Source organism: Coregonus lavaretus, assembly GCF_964263955.1.
Source record: "Coregonus lavaretus genome assembly, chromosome: 9".
NCBI lineage: Eukaryota > Metazoa > Chordata > Actinopteri > Salmoniformes > Salmonidae > Coregonus > Coregonus lavaretus.
In genome coordinates, this window is record NC_139996.1 from 48,138,258 (window position 1) to 48,159,179 (window position 20,922).

Genomic DNA, 20,922 nt, shown 5'->3' on the forward strand with positions numbered 1-20,922 from the left:
AAAGTCGAGGAGTGAAGTCAGGGGTCTCAGATCAACATGACAGTGTTGCCCATGTTTATAAAAGTTGTTCTTTATAATGTTGAAATAAACGTTTCCAACCCTCATATCACACACTCACAAACTGAAATCATATGTGTGCATTGTACAATCAATTAGTGCGAGAGAGCCTTAAATGTCACATTAATTTGTATATATATTCACTGTATACATGAATCGCGACAAAGTCGGTTCCTGTTTCAGTCATATCTATGGTCACGTTAGTATGGGTCAAACAAAAACACACTAATGATTGGTTGACAATAGAGCTTCACACAATGCAGACGATAGCTGGAGTATGAAGTTGGTGAAGAGCAACTACAGAAACTTGCCGTCGCTGCAGTCAAAACTTCATGACCTTTGATTTTACATTTACATTTTAGTCATTTAGCAGACGCTCTTATCCAGAACGACTTACAGTTAGTGAATAATTTTTTTTTTATACTGGCCCCGTTTGATCACATGATTTTTGTAAAGTTCATGCAGTCGACATGTATGCGCAAGCCGGACAATTTGTATCCCCATAATGCAACACAATTTGAATGACTTGACACAAGTGATCCGCTCAAATGCGCCCAATGAGAGACGCGTAAAATCATTCCTTAGTTGTACCTTTTCTAGAAATCTAAAGGCACAACCTAGATTCGAGCCAATGTCTGTAGTAGCTGAACATGTTATTACTCCAACCTTGTGAAAGTGACAAACTGATACGTTTTCATTTTAGTCAAAAACAACTTTATATGGAAGGAGTTCCTCTTCCCAGGCCTTACAACGCCTGGATACAGTGGCGTCATGCCCATAGAGGGCACAGAGGCACATGCCCTTTCAGATTTGTCCTGTTTAAAAAATAAAAAATGTTTTGTTGTTGTTGTTGTTTCTCTGTAATAAATACTACTAGCCACCTAGCAATTTTTTAAGTAGGCTTTAGCTAGCCCAGATAGTTATAAGGTTAAGAGATTGGGAACCTACAGTTGAAGTCGGAAGTTTACATACACTTAGGTTGGAGTCATTAAAACTCGTTTTTCAACCACTCCACAAATATCTTGATAACAAACTATAGTTTTGGCAAGTCGGTTAGGACATCTACTTTGTGCATGACACAAGTAATTTTTCCAACAATTGTTTACAGACAGATTATTTCACTTATAATTCACTGTATCACAATTCCAGTGGGTCAGAAGTTTACATACACTAAGTTGACTGTGCCTTTAAACAGCTTGGAAAATTTCATAAAATGATGTCATGGCTTTAGAAGCTTCTGATAGGCTAATTGACATAATTTGAGTCAATTGGAGGTGTACCTGTGGATGTATTTCAAGGCCTACCTTCAAACTCAGTGCCTCTTTGCTTGACATCATGGGAAAATCAAAATAAATCAGCCAAGACCTCAGAAAAAAATGGTAGACCTCCACAAGGTTCATCCTTAGGAGCAATTTCCAAACGCCTGAAGGTACCACGTTCATCTGTACAAACAATAGTACGCAAGTATAAACACCATGGGACCACGCAGCCGTCATACCACACAGGAAGGAGACGCGTTCTGTCTCCTAGAGATGAACGTACTTTGGTGCGAAAAATGCAAATCAATCCCAGAACAACAGCAAAAAGACCTTGTGAAGATGCTGGAGGAAACAGGTACAAAAGTATCTATATCCACAGTAAAACGAGTCCTGTATCGACATAACCTGAAAGGCCGCTCAGCAAGGAAGAAGCCACTGCTCCAAAACCTCCATAAAAAAGCCAGACTACGGTTTGCAACTGCACATGGGGACAAAGATCGTACTTTTTGGAGAAATGTCCTCTGGTCTGATAAAACAAAAATAGAACTGTTTGACCATAATGACCATCGGAATGTTTGGAGGAAAAAGGGGGTGGCTTGCAAGCCGAAGAACACCATCCCAACCGTGAAGCACGGGGGTGGCAGCATCATGCTTTGGGGGTGCTTTGCTGCAGGAGGGACTGGTGCACTTCACAAAATAGATGGCATCATGAGGAAGGAAAATTATGTGGATATATTGAAGCAACATCTCAAGACATCAGTCAGAAAGTTAAAGCTTGGTCGCAAATGGGTCTTCCAAATGGACAATGACCCTAAGCATACTTCCAAAGTTGTGGCAAAATGGCTTAAAGGCAACAAAGTCAAGGTATTGGAGTGGCCATCACAAAGCCCTGACATCAATCCTATAGAAAATGTGTGTGCAGAACTGAAAAAGCGTGTGCGAGCAAGGAGGCCTACAAACCTGACTCAGTTACACCAGCTCTGTCAGGAGGAATGGGCCAAAATTCACCCAACTTATTGTGGGAAGCTTGTGGAAGGCTACCCGAAACGTTTGACCCAAGTTAAACAATTTAAAGGCAATGCTACCAAATACTAATTGAGTGTATCTTCTGACCCACTGGGAATGTGATGAAAGTAATAAAAGCTTAAATAAATAATTATCTCTACTATTATTCTGGCATTTCACATTCTTAAAATAAAGTGGTGATCTTAACTGACCTAAGACAGGGACTTTTTACTAGGATTAAATGTCAGGAATTGTGAAAAACTGAGTTTAAATGTATTTGGCTAAGGTGTATGTAAACTTCCGACTTCAACTGTATCTACCAAGAAGCCATTTCAGGCTAACAATCAAGTTAGAGTAGCTAGCTTGTCTAACTATTTTAGCTGGCATGCCTGCTGGCAAGGTTGGTAGACTTTATAAAAGCAAGCAATAACTAAATGTACTGAATAAGACTCACATTCCTTTCAATATTTTAGCAGTTGGTTTCTTTAAAAAAAGAACCACCAGTCAGGAGGATACAGACATCTTAAGAGGTATGCTTACATATGCAGAAAAATAGACATATTCTTTACATAGAATTAAGCATAATGATAATGGCTCTAGATTACAGGAAAAAGCAGTTTCAGGTGTTTTAAAAATGCTAAATTCTCCAACTTCCGGACGGGGGCCTAGACCCCCTTCAGACCACCCCCAGCCATCCTCACGCAAGTTACTTTGTGCCCTCTAATTTTTTAGGTGCCTGGATGGTATTTTACGTATCAGCTAACCATGTCATATGTTATAGCAATCTTTCAGTCAATGACACAGTCGATGACGTGGCACACAACCATTGGTTGATGCATACAACGTCTGAGCAGGGGAACGCTACCATTGATTTGATGGCCTGCACATGCGCAGTTGGGCGAGAGACAATCGTTAGACCCGATGGCGTGTTTCTGCGCATGAGCTTAGCTAGCCAATGTCACCATGACACCGGGCACATTTGAGTGGTAAGGCTCAAGCAACCGACTGTAGACGAAAGTCGAGGAGTGACTTTGGGGGATGTGCAACTGCGACAGCCGAAAGTCGGACACTAATGTGGTTATCCAATAGCAAGGCCCAGATCAACATGGCAGTGTTGACATTGTTTATAAAAGTTTTTCTTTCTTTCTATGTCTCCAACCCCCGGTGAAGTTTGTTCCTGTTCCAGTCATGTCTTTGATCATGTTTGCGTGGGTAAAAAAAAAAAAGAATGATTGGTTGACAATAGAACCTCCCACAATGCAGGCCATGGCTGCAAGATGAAGTTGGCGAAAAGTAACTGCAGAAACATTCAGTCGACTGCAGTAAAAACTTCATGACCTTTGTATTTGATCGCATGATTTTTGTAAAGTTCATGCAGTCTTTTTTATGTATGATTTATTTTTATATTGTCACATACACCGGATAGGTGCAGTGAAATGTGTTGTTTTAGTAAGCTAATATATGGAATAGTTTTAAGATGGTCATACCATGGATCATTTAGCTATTTTATTTAGAATTTTAGGACCCCTGTATATATTAAAGAAAAAAGTGATAAAATGTTGAATTTGGCCTTTACTACTATAGCCCATAGAAACACATTGAATAACACATTCATAAATGGCAACAAAAAAAATGACAGTCAAAAAATAAATCATAAGGAATTGTCTGTCCTATATCTAGGAGATATAAGAAAGCTCAGGAAATATTATTGTTTTTCGGACACATATTTAACCCCTTTTTTTTGTTTGCACAAAACTACCTCCGACCTGCCACCCCAGTCGACATGTTGTTGGTGCAAGTCGAACAATTTTTATAACCATAAAGCTTAAATCAAACAGATGCTGAGACGCGATAGTCCGGTGACCCACTGTGACATATCTACTTGGCTCTGAGACCACCATCGGCCGAAGTCGCACAGCCCGAACGCACACCTTGCCCGCCACAATTCCCAATCAACGCAGCTCCGGTATGCTTCCTCTATTCATTTGAATGTGTTGCCAGTTGGAGAAATTGCTTGAGCTGCGCTGGGAATGAGAAAAGTATGAAAGCCAACAGTCCAATATTCTAGAACACTACTGTGCATACGCATACACGTTCTGGACTATGATAAACCCTTAACTTCTACAGATTCACCATCGAGAGTATTCTGTCGGGCTGTATCACCGCCTGGTATGGCAACTGCACCGCCCGCCCACAACCTGCCTGCTCTCTAGGACATCTACAGTACCGGTGTTACAGGAAGGCTAAGAAGATCATCAAGGACCTTTAGCCACCCGAGCCACGGCCTGTTCACCCCGCTACCATCTAGAAGGCGGAGACAGGGTGCATCAAAGCTGGGACCGAGAGACAGCTTCTATCTCCAGGCCATCAGACTGTTAAACAGTCATCACTAGCCGGCTACCACCCGGTACTCTACCCTGCACCTTAGAGACTGCTGCCCTATGTGCTGTACATAGAGTCATTGAACACCAGTCACTCTACTAATGTTTACATACCGTTTTACCCACTTTATATGTACATACTGTATTCTAGTCATGACTCATCCTATATAAATACTGATGTACTTTTCTATTCATATACTGTCCATAATGTCAATACACACCATATTCTCAGAGTACTCTGGTCTCTTGGCCCTCCCACCCCTACGGGAGGGCAGCTCCCGCTCAGCCCAGTCCAAGCTCTTCTCTGTCCTGGCACCCCAATGGTGGAAGCAGCTTCCCCCTGAAGCTAGGACAGCAGAGTCCCTGAACATCTTCCTGAAAACATCTGAAACCCAACCTCTTCGAAGAGTATCTTAAATATTTCCACAGCACCCCGACGCACACCCCCTCCTCTACCCCCCTTCCCAACCCCGAAAAAATACAATACATAATGCCTTTTTGTAAACTAACACTCACACTTGACTTTTTTACACCTTACTAGCGCTGACTTTTCTGATAGAAAAAATCTACTTACTATGACTGTGATGTGATTTTCCCACATAGCTATTTTAAGATGAATGCACAAACTGCAAGTAGATCTGCATAAAAGCGTCGGCTAGATGACTAACATGTAAAATGTAAATATATATTTATATTCCGGTCTCTGATATTGCTCATTCTGATATGTCTTAATATCTTTCTTTTTTTAAACTTTGGATTATGTGTGTATTGTCATTGTATTGCTAGATGTTACTGCACTGTTGGAGCTAGAAACATAAGCATTTTGCTGCACCTACGTTAACATCTACAGATCTGTGTACGCAACCAATAAACTTTGATTGTATTTTATTTAATGCAACACACTTTGAAAGGCGGTGATCCGCTCGAATACGCCCATCACCTACAAACGTGATCGTGGATTTCATATATTCATACTAAACCATATTTGTTCTTGGTTCACACAGGTTTGTAAACGCCACGTACATTTAAGCTCTATAGCACCTTGACCAACACATTTGAGGAACAGTTTGACTGACACACCTTCTGCCCAACTGGCTGCCAATGCGACTATTTTACAACGCGAAGAGAATATTTCTACCCTATGAGGATAGTTGAGGGTGGGGCGTTCCCATGGCAATTAGGGGTTAGGTTGATCTTATTAATAGGAAGGGTTGTCACTAGTTACCACATCCATAAAAATAAAAATTCATGATTTTTGTTGTTGCTTTTTGGTCTTAATTTAAGGTTAGGGTTGGACATAAGGTTAGTAGGGTGGGTAAGGTTATGGGTTGGGTTAGCTTAAAAATCAGATATTAAGAACCAAACTATTTTTTATAAATAGGCGGTGTTTAGCCATAATTATGACTCTGTGACTGTGGTAACTAGTGACGACCACACTGGTTTGGAAGAGGCTCTGGCCGGTGTAAAGTGCATGACAGCTGAAAACAGACTCCAGTCTTTTTAACGTTTGGATGAATTAACGTTTCAAAAGCGTAACGTGACAGAAAATAACGGAAAAGGGGCAGCTGTCAAAGTAAGTTTCTGTTTCTCTTAGCTTTTAAATGACATGTTTATTATAATGATATTATGGCAAATGACAATTCAGTAGTTGGACATTGCCAGTTGAAGGGAAATCCGACTTGCATCATCATGCAGCATGCATCATCTATCCACAGCCTACTTGTTCGACACTTCAGTAGTTATTATGCTGTTTCCTGTATTTCTTACACATATAGCAGAGCTCATTTATTATCAAGAATATTATCAAGAAAGACCCACAAAAGGGACCTGGTAAAATTAGATAGTTAGATAATAGATGTAACAACAGGTTAAAAACTACTGGATGCTGCTGCTGATGTGGTCGTGTCAAGAAGTTCTACCTAAACAGGTTGACAAGGTTCTCTTTCAGGTGTCAAAGCACACGAGAACTGGGCCACGTTCAGTTACCAAACGTTGTCGAACGTTGCAGATAGAAATGCCTTGAACAGAGCCGACATGATGCCTTGTTTTACATGTCGGAGAGGCATTTTTGTCCTACATAACATATTTATATCTGAACGTTCCAAAACGTTGTGTCCTGCTGAAAACACCCCCTGGTTTATCCCACAGACACGTGAGTGGCACAATCGCCACTGTTTTCTTTTGGTGGGGAGGTTACTGTGGAGATTGAGATTAAACTGGTTTAACATTTTACTTGTCAACACATTGGTCAATAGGGAGGAGTGGGTGTGGGTTCACTGGTTCCAAAAGCAATGGCCCATTTCCCAGGCCAGTGAGCTTACTGTAAGAAGGTGATGTTTACTGAATAATAGTACACTATAAACATATGAAACATTTAGGAATGTAATATACCCTATATACATAAAGAGCTCCATTGGCAACTGGCAATATCAATTATGTACCTATAGGCTCAAACAGATGCTGTACATCTTGCCATTTTATGTCTGTGAAAAATAGATTAGTGTTATTTCATTTTACCAACTGTGAAATATGACATTTGTCTGTTTGACCATCAGCAATTTCTCATAGTTTCCCTTGAAGCAGCTGTTGTGTAGCCAATAAACCTTAGCCTGGTGATGTTCTGCTGTGTACTTTCCCTTGAAGCAGCTGTTGTGTAGCCAATAAACCTTAGCCTGGTGATGTTCTGCTGTGTACTTTCCCTTGAAGCAGCTGTTGATGTAGCCACTTATTAACCTTAGGCTGGTGATGTTCTCCTGTGTACACAGATGTTGTGGAGTAAAGCCTTCTGCCTCTGCGCTGTGCTCATCCTGAGCCTGTGGTTCTGTGTGGAAGCAGTGCCCATTGCTGTGGACAAGACTAAAGTGGAAACCCCAGAGCAGAAACTGGAGGCGCCACAGAGTGTGGTGAGTGGAGTGTGTGTTGCAGTACTTATCATCAATTTGGGCTGCAGGAAATTGAAGGAGGTTTAGACCTAGGCCACATTAATCCAATGTAAACCCCTCCCATTTCATCTCTGTCCCACTTACGCACTACAATGTGGATTTGGACTGTTTTTTTGTTTCAGGACACCGGGCTTCACTATGACCGCTACCTTAGGGAAGTCATTGATTTCCTGGAGAAGGACCAGCATTTCAGAGAGAAGCTCCACAATACAGACATGGAGGACATTAAGGTACCCCAGCAGCTACAGCATTTGCAGGGTCATGTTCATTAGGCAACAAACGGACAAAAACAAACTGACAAACAGCGAGGGACTACTCGGACTTGTCCAATAAGAAATACTCATTTTAATTTTCTGTTGCAAAACATTTAACTGTTCGTTGCATGCCCTAATGAACATGACCCAGCTGGACTTCTGGTCGGTTTCCATTTATTGTTATTGGCCACTCGAAAATCTCTGGTTGCTTTTGTTTCTGAGCAGCAAGGCAAGCTGGCCAAAGAGCTGGACTTTGTCGGCCATCACGTGAGGACCAAACTCGACGAGTTGAAGAGGCAGGAGGTGAACAGGCTACGGACGCTCATCAAAACTAAACAAGACGTTGAGGGAGGGCATGGTACGCTGGTCTGTTGTTCAAATATGTCCTTTCCTGTCCAACTGGCAGCCATACTATCAGCAGGAACATTTGTCCACTTGACAGGACATATGATGCAATGCACCACCAACATCCTAAGCTTGATATAGTTCGTCACATAGGAAAATGGAAGTGCCTTGAGGCTATTGTGCAAGTAAATAGGAACGTGTCACATGTTGTGAAAGGTCCATATTGACACATTTTGGAAGAGGGGTTGAGGTACTACTAACAAGCATGGTCTTGCACTCAAACAAGACCATGCTTATATTGGGACTGCCAGAAATACCTGGCTGCGGTCACCGCCAAAGCAAACGTGCGGTCGAGAGTCAGTCATCAAAACAATCTCTCAACTGCTTGTGAATTTTTAGCACAATCATTGTCCAATATCCACAATATCAATAACTGCTTGGTGTTATCATTCAAAAGAGGTGTTGAGTGACTAGTTTATTATTGTTAAGAGGGGATTTTAATGTACAATATTCTAGAGTAAAGGTCACTATAATTTATTACAAACACATAATTAATTACAATGATTAAATTGTGGATACATTTGAGCTGTAACTACACAATTACCTCATTATATAAAGTATGCACATACATTTTGGCAGCAGTTGTCAGCAAGCAACTTGTAACCACTTAAAACGTACAGTATTAGTTTCCCTCCTAATAGGAACCTTCTCTCCTTTTCCCCCCCAGAAATGAACCACAAGGCGCTGCTCAAGCAGTTTGAGTACATGAACCACATGAACCCACACACCTTCGAAGTGGAGGACCTGGATAAGCTTATTAAATCGGTAGGAATGTTGTTTATGCACACACTACACCATGATGCAATGTTTAAAATGGCCACACAACGCTTCTTGAAACCACCCTGCTCAGAACTTGTGGTTCATGGACCAAAAAGAGAATTTAAAAGTTCACACACTGACAATGGCCTTACAGCTGAAATGTTTGCTCTGCACTTGATGCCTCTTGAATGAATAAGCATAAAATAACTTTTAAACTCTGGTGAACTAGGACATCCATTTTGAGCCAACAGCCCAAAGGGGTTATAGCCTTGAAGCTAACTTGTTGTTTGAATAGCAAATGTATTGGAAAGTTCATCCTAACCATGCACGCCACGTACATGTTCTCTATCTGGTGATGTTAGACCATGGAAAAACGTTTAGAGGATGACAGTGTCCCCAGGATGTTTTATATAGTCGATTTGACCTATAGAGGTCTTTGAATTACCTTTTTAATGCCTTTTTGTTGGGTTTTGCTCAAAGGTTTTGCTCCTCTTTATCCGTGGTGAACAAATTAATGTTTTTGTTGCTATTAACAAATCTGAGCTTTCACTTGTAGATGTAATTACACAGAGGCATTGAAGCATTCTGAGCTATTTGTCCTTTGTTGGAGAGAGCTGGCTTGCCAGAGGTAAATGCCCAAATCAGCTTTGACAGTTGAGAGAGAGCCTGGGGTTGTGTGTGAACTAAACTTGAAAATTCAGGATTTCTCCTTGGTAAAGAAGGACGCAAACCTAGTTCCTGTTTTTCTTAATATCTGAATTAAGACTATTTTGCACATTTACACTGAACTAAAAGTGATTTCATTTTGAACTCTGACCTTTCCAGCGCCTAATGAGAATCCTTTGGTACCGTGCTACTTCTAACTGATGAGTCTGAAATCAGTGATGTTATGTGAACTAATATAATTTGCACTTAAAACTAATCATCAAGAGCATGTCACATATTTCTCAGTCTCTTCTATAATAGTCTCTATCCACATTTGTTATTGGTTTGAAATCCCTCCAGGTGCATGGATAACTAATCTCTGACACAGAATAATGGGCTTAAATAGTATTTATTTTGCTCAATTCCATATCTACCCAGATCTAAAGCCTTTTCAGAAGTATCTAAGGCTAGGGGTTGAATTTAAATTGTGCTTTTGTTTTCATTTGTTCAGTTCTCATTCTCTCCTTTTCATGGTTGATATATAGGCTACCAGTGACCTGGAAAACTATGATAAGGAGCGGCACGAGGAGTTTAAGAGGTACGAGATGATGAAGGACCACAAGAGGAAGGAGCACCTGAAGAACCTCGATGAGGAGCATCGCAAAGACGAGGAGCAGCACTACGAAGAGCTGAGGAAGAAACACGCAGACCATCCCAAAATCAACCACCCTGTAAGACATTTATCCTGATACTATAACTAAACCCGAAATCAACCACCCTGTAAGACATTTATCCTGATACTATAACTAAACCCAAAATCAACCACCCTGTAAGACATTTATCCTGATACTATAACTAAACCCCAAATCAACCACCCTGTAAGACATTTACCCTGATACTATAACTAAACCCCAAATCAACCACCCTGTAAGACTTTTATCCTGATACTATAACTAAACCCCAAATCAACCACCCTGTAAGACATTTACCCTGATACTATAACTAAACCCCAAATCAACCACCCTGTAAGACATTTACCCTGATACTATAACTAAACCCCAAATCAACCACCCTGTAAGACATTTACCCTGATACTATAACTAAACCCCAAATCAACCACCCTGTAAGACATTTACCCTGATACTATAACTAAACCCCAAATCAACCACCCTGTAAGACATTTACCCTGATACTATAACTAAACCCCAAATCAACCACCCTGTAAGACATTTACCCTGATACTATAACTAAACCCCAAATCAACCACCCTGTAAGACATTTACCCTGATACTATAACTAAACCCCAAATCAACCAGCCTGTAAGACATTTACCCTGATACTATAACTAAACCCCAAATCAACCAGCCTGTAAGACATTTACCCTGATACTATAACTAAACCCCAAATCAACCACCCTGTAAGACATTTACCCTGATACTATAACTTAACACGAAGACTTTTCCAATGATACCATAATTAAACCCTCTATATTTATTCAAAGGAGCATCAAGTTCATCACCATGCACTTTCACCACCCTGTGAAGTTCATCATAACATTATAACTTATTTAATCTATAGCCTTATAAACTGTGCATGCTTTTCCAAGTTGCAGTGGGAGGACCACACAACATAGCATTGCTTGACTGCAAATTTACTGCAACATGATGTTTAGGCCTTTTCTATCAACAATTGCGCAAAACATAGTTTCCACTGCCAATTTGTTGCATGATACGTTTCACCGACAAAAAAAATAATCCACCCGTCGAGCATATTTTCTTTTGTCAATATTTAGGAAAGTTTACAGACAATTTGCTGTTTCCATCAGGCCTGTTGTAAAAATGTTTTATCCAACAGCCACTTTATTCGCATAAAAAGGGTTGGGCGGAAACACGAATACAGTAACTAAACCCCAAATCAACCACCCTATTGGACATTTACAATGACACTATGACTAAACCCAAAATGAATCACCATGTAAGACATTTACCTTGATAATCAACCACCCTCTAAGATATTTCAGTGATATTAAACCCCAAATGATTGAACCCCAAATGAACTAGCCTTTTTGTGCTGTAGACCTATACCATATGAGTTGGCTATACAGCACAAACAGATCTAGGACCAGGCTAGAAATTAACCACCCTGTAGGAATTTACAGTGAACTAATCTAATACTAAGAAAGACCCTGTTACTGTACATGGGTCTTTCTATAAATAATGGGGCCAATGTGTGACATTGGGATAAACATTTCAAAATGGTTTGAAACTAAAGTAAAACATATTTTTATGCAGTTCCACATGTATATTTAGAGGAATATATGCAAATTGGCCCATAACTCCACCTATACAACAACATAGGCCTAGGACTATGCAGTGCCTTCAGAAAGTATTCACACCCCTTGACCTTTTCCACATTTTGTTGTGTTACAGCCTGATGTTTTTGTCACTGGCCTACACACAATACCCTATAACGTCAAAGTGGAAATATGTTTTTTTGACATTTTTACAAATTTAATTAAAAATGAAAAGCTGAAATGTCTTGAGTCAATAAGTATTCAACCCCTTTGTTATGGCAAGCCTAAATAAGTTCAGGAGTAAACATTTGCTTAACAAGTCACATAATAAGTTGCATGGACTCACTCTGGGTGCAAATAATAGTGTTTAACATGATTTTTGAATGGCTACCTCATCTCTGTACCCCTCACATACAATTATCTGTAAGGTCCCTCGGTCGAGCAGTGAATTTCAAACACAGATCCAACCACAAAGACCAGGGAGGTTTTCCAATGCCTCACAAAGAAGGGCACCTATTGGATGGGTAAAAAAAAAGACATTGAATATCCCTTTGAGCATGGTGAAGTTATTAATTAAACTTTGGATGGTGTATCAATACACCCAGTCACTACAAAGATACAGGCGTCCTTCCTAACTCAGTTGCCGGAGAGGAAGGAAACAGCTCAGGGATTTCACCTTGAGGCCAATGGTGACTTTAAAACAGTTACAGAGTTGAATGGCTGTGATAGAAAAAAACGGAGGATCAAATAAAATGTTATTGGTCATATACGCCTAATATAACCGGTGTAGACTTTACAGTGAAATGCTTACTTACGAGCGCATTCCCAACAGTGCAGAGTTAAAAAGTAAGACAAATGTTTGCTAAATAAAAAAGGAAATAGTAAAAAAAAAAAAAAAGCTCAACCTCCAGATGTGTATGAGGGGGGAGTTTAAGTACAATTCTTACAAGCTTGTTTGGCTGGTAGCTTATTCTTTAGATGTTTGGGGCTGCTGGTGAACCATGATGTGCAGGTATAATCAAAGTGACACTGGACTAGCGCACTTGCCAGAGTCTTTAGGGTGTCTATAGCTAGGTTTCCATTCAATTGGTGAATATTTTTCATAAAAACGATATGCCATTTCAGAGTTTTCTTTAGGAAAATTTGGCTCCGGACAACATGACAGGGAAGACCTTCATTTACCGGACATTTGAGAAATTTACCGGACATCCATATGCGTTCAGATCTGACCTGGCGCAGCCAGCGCCATCATTAAACGAGGGATGTTGGCCAAATGAGCCACATTAACCTCTTAAGGATCGGACCCTTTTCTTTTTCAATTTTCGCCTAAAATGACATACCCAAATCTAACTGCCAGTAGCTCAGGACCTGAAGCAAGGATATGCATATTCTTGATACCATTTGAAAGGAAACACTTTGAAGTTTGTGGAAATGTAGGAGAATATAACACATTAGATCTGGTAAAATATAATACATCTTTGAAATGAAGAGAAAGGCCACAATATAATATTCTAGTTTAGGCGCAATTTAGATTTTGGCCACTAGATGACAGCAGTGTGTGTGCAAAGTTTCAGATTGATCCACTGAAGCGTTGCAATACTGGACTATTTTGTATCAAGTCTGCCCAAATGTGCTGAATTGGTCAATTTATACATTTTCAAGTATATAACTATAGAGAACATACAAAAATGATATGGTAATACAAAATGTAAGTTTACACACTCCCAGGAATGTCATACATGATGGATCATTAGCTTATACACTAACTTTCACACATCTAGATGGCCGGGCGGGGTGGGTGTGGAACCAGAGACAGCAAGGGTTCAAACTGTAGAACCCAGTTCCTACATTTGAATATAAAAATGGATTTTATCAAACAAAACTATGCTACATTTTATCTCTGGGACCCTCAGGATGACAAATCAGAGCAAGATTACTGAATGTAAGTACATTATTTACCTTCAGAGGTGAATGTATCAAACCAGTTACCGTGATACGTGTTCTGTTGTTGTGCACTCTCCTCATACAATAGCATGGCCTTCATATGATATGCCTGCAGTAGCTAAAGCTTAATAAAATAGCCACACCATACCAAACCTTCACAAACGTTTCTAAACTAGTGTTTATAGGGAAAATACGAGCAGAAGAGCAAATGTAAACCAGGGAAAAAACGCACTACCCTCCCCTGTGCCCAATAAAAAAAACACACAACCCTCCCCAAAGCAAAAAAATATAAAAAATTAACAACCCTCCCCTATTTTGGACCACCCCGCCCCCAGTCAATTTGTATCTGTCCTTAATTATTGAAGAATGTTAAGTATTGATTTAGGTTTTACGTATCAAGGTAAGGTGACTTCTTCGGTTAGAAGCATTTGATTTTGCAATTGCAAACATTTTGGGGGAATTGTGTGCACATGAAAACTGTTTTCACCCCGTAACGTATGGAGACACGAAATGTTACGTAGTTACACTGCATTTCTGAGATCTCTATACAAAAGAACTGTCAGACGGCTACAGTGCCTTGCAAAAGTATTCATCCCCCTTGGCGTTTTTCCTATTTTGTTGCATTACAACCTGTAATTTAAATGGATGTTTATTTGGATGTCATGTAATGGACATACACAAAATAGTCCAAAAATTAAAAAAAAGTACTTGTTTCAAAAAAATGTACTAAATAAATAACGGAAGTGGTGCGTGCATATGTATTTACCCCCTTTGCTATGAAGCCCCTAAATAAGATCTGGTTCAACCAATTACCTTCAGAAGTCACATAATTAGTTAAATAAAGTCCACCTGTGTGCAATCTAACTGTCACATGATCTCAGTATATATACACCTGTTCTGAAAGGCATTAGAGTCTGCAACACCAATAAGCAAGGGGCACCACCAAGCAAGCGGCACCATGAAGACAAAGGAGCTCTCCAAACATGTCAGGGACAAAGTTGTGGAGAAGTACAGATCAGGGTTGGGTTAAAAAAATATATCAGAAACATTGAACATCCCACGGAGCACCATTAAATCCATTATTAAAAAATCGAAAGAATATGGCCCCACAACAAACCTGCCAAGAGAGGGCCGCCCACCAAAACTTGCGGACCAGGCAAGGAGGGCATTAATCAGAGAGGCAACAAAGAGACCAAAGATAACCCTGGAGGAGCTGCAAAGCTCCACAGCGGAGATTGGAGTATCTGTCCATAGGACCACTTTAAGCCGTACACTCCACAGAGCTGGGCTTTACGGAAGAGTGGCCAGAAAAAAGCCATTGCTTAAAGAAAAAAATAAGTAAACACGTTTGGTGTTCGCCAAAAGGCATGTGGTAGACTCCCCAAACATATGGAAGAAGGTACTCTGTTCAGATGAGACTAAATTTGAGCTTTTTGGCCATCAAGGAAAACGCTATGTCTGGCGCAAACCCAACACCTATCATCACCCCGAGAACACCATCCCCACAGTGAAGCATGGTGTGGGGATGTTTTTCATCGGCAGGGACTGGGAAACTGGTCAGAATTGAAGGAATGATGGATGGCGCTAAATACAGGGAAATTCTTGAGGGAAACCTGTTTCAGTCTTCCAGAGATTTGAGACTGGGACGGAGGTTCACCTTCCAGCAGGACAATGACCCTAAGCATACTGCTAAAGCAACACTCGAGTGGTTTAAGGGGAAACATTTAAATGTCTTGGAATGGCCTAGTCAAAGCCCAGACCTCAATCCAATTGAGAATCTGTGGTATGACTTAAAGATAGCTGTACACCAGCGGAACCCATCCAACTTGAAGGAGCTGGAGCAGTTTTGCCTTGAAGAATGGGCAAAAATCCCAGTGGCTAGATGTGCCAAGCTTATAGAGACATACCCCAAGAGACTTGCAGCTGTAATTGCTGCAAAAGATGGCTCTACAAAGTATTGACTTTGGGGGGGTAAGTAGTTACGCACACTCAAGTTTTCAGTTTTTTTGTCTTATTTCTTGTTTGTTGCACAAAAAAAATATTTTGCATCTTCAAAGTGGTAGGCATGTTGTGTTAATCAAATGATACAACCCCCCCAAAAAATCAATTTTAATTCCAGGTTGTAAGGCAACAAAATAGGAAAAATGCCAAGGGGGGTGAATACTTTCGCAAAGATTCTTACAGGGTTCAAGTTCAATTTCTAATTTAACTGATTCATGCTTAAAATATTATATAAAGCCAACTTACAATTCTATAAATGCAAGGACCGAAAAGTAATGCTTTATGTTACACGATTTCGGACAAATCCGTCAAGACACCAACCATGAGAAAAGATTAAACATAGGTTTTAAATCAACGCGTGAATTTTATTGAATGTAGCTAGCTATGTTACCCCCTTATATATAAATGTAATTACATGAACAAAAATGCTGATTATTATCAATAACAAGTTGTCTGGCATATGAAATCCTCACTGGTACCCTAGTTTATAGAAATACCCATATACAGTGTAAACTGTACTACTAAAGTCTTTAAAGTGAAGTGTGTGTGTGTGTGTGTGTGTGTGTGTGTGTGTGTGTGTGTGTGTGTGTGTGTGTGTGTGTGTGTGTGTGTGTGTGTGTGTGTGTGTGTGTGTGTGTGTGTAGGGCAGTCAGGACCAGCTGAAAGAAGTCTGGAAGGAGTCTGACGGTTTGGACCCAAATGACTTTGACCCCAAGACCTTCTTCAAACTCCACGGTAAGCTCACACCAGAAGCCATTCACAGGTTCAAAACACTGAACAAAAGCCTAATCAAATTATCTTGTCTCACATTCTCAAATTACACACCAATCACAATGGACCCTATTAAGAAATTATCCAATTAAAAACTTTTTTATTGAAGCCATTTTATTTTCTCTCTTTTTGCAGACACCAACGGAGATGGCTACATTGATGAGCAGGAGCTTGAAGCCCTGTTCACTAAAGAGGTGTGTGTGTATGCGTGAGTGTGTGTGTGTGTGTGTGTGTGTGTGTGCATGCGTGTGTTGTAACTCGAGCAGGCACAGAGTTGAAATCCGTGTGTGTTTTGTAGCTGGAGAAGATGTACAGCCCCAATCTAGAAGAGGATGACATGACAGAGATGGAGGAGGAGAGACTGCGCATGAGGGAACACGTCATGAATGAGGTGAGCTAGCAGGATGGAGTCACTGAGTCACACACACACACACACACAAAATCAACACTGCTTCTTCAGTCAACCTATTTCCTGATGTTTCTTTCCTTTCATCTGTACTCAGGTGGACACCAACAAGGACAGACTGGTCTCCCTGGATGAGTTCCTGATCTCCACAAACAAGAAAGAGTTCCAAGAGCCAGACAGCTGGGAAGTAAGGGACAGGCAACTACCACCACCTCAGTGTGGTTTCCTGCTGTAGCCTGAAGTGGTCAATAGGAACTGAATGCTATTGACCCTAAGCCTGAGAAGCAACGCAATAATGGAGCTTCTACCCTTCTCTCTTTCTCCTCTCCTTCTCTGTTTCTCCCCTCCCCTCCTCTCCTCTCTCCACGTCTTCTCCTCTCCAGACTCTGGAGCAGGCCCCAGCGTACACGGACGAGGATATGAAGTTGTTTGAGGAGCAGCTGGCCCAGGAGGAGAGCAACCTCAACCAGAAGAACGTAGATCTGCAGAAACAGAAAGAGGAGCTGGAAAGGCAGCAGGAGCAACTCAACGCCCAGAAAGCCGAACTGCAGCAGGTAACCTACAGTACCTCATATCAATGTTAGCATTTACAAAATGTCAGAATTAACAGCTAACAACCTATTAACAGCTAACGCACCCTTTTGACACAAAATGCATCTGTAGTCCCATAGCAGATGAGATTTGACACAGTAGCATTAAATATGCTCAGTATTAAAGGGGTAACTAACTTAATAAATAAGTGACTCGTAATTTGACTCTTTATTCTGTGACATTGACTCACCCTAAACAAAAGAGAGCACCTTTTAAGCTACAATTTGTCTATGGTAAACACTTTTGAACTGGGTCATCGCGCTCCCAGTTTTTTGGGTCGGATAACATCTCCGTCTTGTGTCTTTCTTGTCCTCAGGCCGTGGAACACATGCAGATAATAAAATCTGAAAAAGCAAATGTGGCCGTTGAGGTCAAAGGTCAGTACAAGTTGCCTTCAGAAAGAACATCCTCTATTATAGGCTAGTATTGCCAACAAGAATAATGACCATTGGTTGAATCCTAACTTCCACTTAAGTCTAATTTTCACTTAGTCAAGCATTGATGTCAATGGGAGACAAAGTGAAAATTTGACTCAAGAGTAAGTTAGGATTTTCCCGTCTGTTTCAAACAAGATGATGTGCTTTAGATGGAGGAGCTACAGTAGCAGTGCCCCCTGGTGGTCAAGCGTTGCCAGTACTACCAGGAGACAGACAACCTCTACCCCCTGGTCACCAGCAAGACTTACCTGCACACTCTTAGCAGGCCCGGCAGCTTTTTCTGTGTGTGTGAATCTCTGTGTGTGTGTTTGCGCATGTGTGTGTGCGCTCATGTGTGTTTGCGTGTGCATATGTGTGTAAATTAATTTAGCAATTAATCAGTTTCAGTTAGCTTTAATGTGTTGTTGGAGCTCTATGGTCCCACAATATACTCGGACGCACACATACAGTCCAACAATTTCCCAAGACCAGCTAAACCAATCAGAATGAAGCCTTGGATTTTGACCCACTACCAGTCGTGGCATTCCGGAGCTGGCAGGAACAGCCAGCACAACCAACGAGACTTGAAATAATTGCTGAACCAGGCATTTTGTGGACAATCCACTCTTTGTTATTAGTTATTTTCCCTCTTGACACAACCAGAACATGGTTCGATATGGGAAGTAATTTGGGACGAGTGGGAAGAGTTTTTGTTACTGAATATTTGCAATGTTTTGTTTTCTACCTAGTTAGGTAGGCTACCCAGTGGGATTGTTTCTCTGCAGAAAGATTTGTTTAAAATACAAAATACATTTGGTTAAATAGTTTACGGAGGTGGGTCAAATGAATGTCAATTTTGATATGCTACTTGATAGTATGCTGTCATGATAAATAATGTATAACTTACCTGGAGATGGTTTACTGTTATAGCCTTGCTGATTCATTCCTGATATTAATAATTGCCCATACACAGATAAAACCTATTGGCTTCACATCATAGACAATGAAGGCATAATTAGTTCTTAGTATTTTATTTTATTTTTATTGGACTTTGTTAGTTAAGATACAGTATGGAGATTATGAAGATACTAAAGTAATTCAATATTGGCCAAAATAATGTTTACATGCCACAAACTGCCATTTGTTTTCGTGTAACAAAAATGCCCCATTGATGTGGACTTAGAATGTTGTAAATGTTTTCATTGTGGTTGATAGGGACAATAGTGATAATTAGTAGGAGTCTTGAATGTTATTTTTGGTGTTTCATTTATCTTAATTTCCAGTGTCTGTTTTACTGTATTTGTGTGTAAGAGTATGTATGATGATCACAGTTTAGGACCAACATCTATTGTGGGGATAATAATAATAAATAATAATAATCATACATTTCATTTGTATAGCACTTTTCATTGCAAAAAGAATGATAATAAAATTAAAATATAAAAACATCACACATTTAGAATCAAGGCAGGAAATAGCAACAGTAGGCTAGGTGATAAAAGGACTTTCCAGACTAGCACTATAAGAAAGGCCCGTTTTAAGTTCTGATTGATGGCGTGGCTCTCAGATGGTCAGGTAGAGCATTCCATAGGCGAGGGGCAATGGAGCAGAAGGCCTGGTCCCCCACAGTACGGAGAATTGTCTTCGGGACTTGAAGAAGTGGTGAGTTGCTGGAGCGGTAGCCAGTGGAGTTCAGTAAAGGTGGAGGTGATGTGGGCTGACTTCTTGGTCCTGGTCAGGACTCTGGCAGCCCTATTCTGGAGAAGTTCTGGAGAAGTATCATCAAGTGATTTGGCTGGAAGGCCCCCGAACAAAGCGTTGCCATAGTCGATCCGGGAGAAGATGAATGCGTGGACGAGTTTCTTTGCATTTGGCTGGGAGAGCGATCCTGCCTGGTGTCAATGGAACAGGCTGGTGGCGGTGGTGTCCAATTGAGCAACGTTTGAACGCCACAGCATATCTGAACATAGAATCCATACCCCGAATAATTCAGGCTGTTTTGGAGGCAAAGGTGGGTTCGACCCGGTAATAGATGGGAGTAAAGAATATTAGGAACACCTTCTGAATGGTGCACATACACAATCCATGTCTCAATTGTCTCAAGGCTTAAAGATCCTTCTTTAACTTGTCTCCTCCCCTTCATCTATACTGATTGAAGTGGATTTAACAAGTGACATCAATAAGGGATCATAGCTTTTACCTGGATTCACCTGGTCAGTCTGTCTAATGTTTTGTACACTCAGTGTATATACGATATTAATGATTATTTTGGATTAAAAAACGAACACCAGATAGAAAGTTTGTAGAAATGATAATTGACCTATATATTTTTAGATAACTGGTCTTTTTCTTCCCCACACATTTTTAACGAACAAATCAGTCCCTAATTGTTTTTTGCTTCCTTTTGGTTGTATCATTGTGTTGCAAAAACAGGTATATAATATATTTTTGTCACATTTTTGACTCCGCTTTCACAAGACAAGTCTCAAAGCAACAGGAAAGCAGTATCCATAGCCCAAGATTGTACTGTTAACATGGGAAATGTTCACTTCCTCCCATAAAGCTTTCAATGAGAGGGCCCCTGCCTTCAAGGGGAATTTATTACACATGTGCTGTCTAGCTTTTTTGGGCCCGCAAAACACTTTAGTGCCCCCCTCTTGGCAGCAGAGAGAAAAATGTGCAGCTTTAAAGTTATTGTCCTGAAATTCTACACATTTGTCCATCGGGCAGAGAGAAACATTTACAGTTTTAAAACAAATTTCATGCGATTCTACTAATTATTCCATTGGATGG

The 20,922-nt window shown here is 40.5% G+C and overlaps 1 protein-coding gene across 2 annotated transcripts; it reads left to right on the plus strand.

The window, feature by feature from the left end:
- Window positions 1-6,068: 6,068 nt before the first annotated feature.
- On the plus strand, window positions 6,069-19,513 carry LOC311135280 (nucleobindin-2-like). 2 transcript variants are annotated; one of them, XM_084169237.1, is made up of 13 exons: window positions 6,069-6,275; window positions 7,468-7,605; window positions 7,767-7,874; window positions 8,124-8,256; window positions 8,971-9,068; window positions 10,253-10,438; window positions 16,590-16,680; window positions 16,852-16,910; window positions 17,015-17,107; window positions 17,220-17,309; window positions 17,506-17,676; window positions 18,030-18,090; window positions 18,300-19,513. In XM_084169237.1, the coding sequence occupies exons 2-13, from the start codon at window positions 7,468-7,470 to the stop codon at window positions 18,410-18,412; spliced, it is 1,341 nt and encodes a 446-aa protein (XP_084025363.1). In that variant the 5' UTR covers window positions 6,069-6,275; the 3' UTR covers window positions 18,413-19,513. The 2 variants fall into 2 exon arrangements, with proteins under 2 accessions (XP_084025363.1, XP_084025364.1); XM_084169238.1 differs by having other exon boundaries at window positions 6,071-6,275; window positions 18,286-18,392.
- The last annotated feature ends 1,409 nt before the right edge of the window (window positions 19,514-20,922 follow it).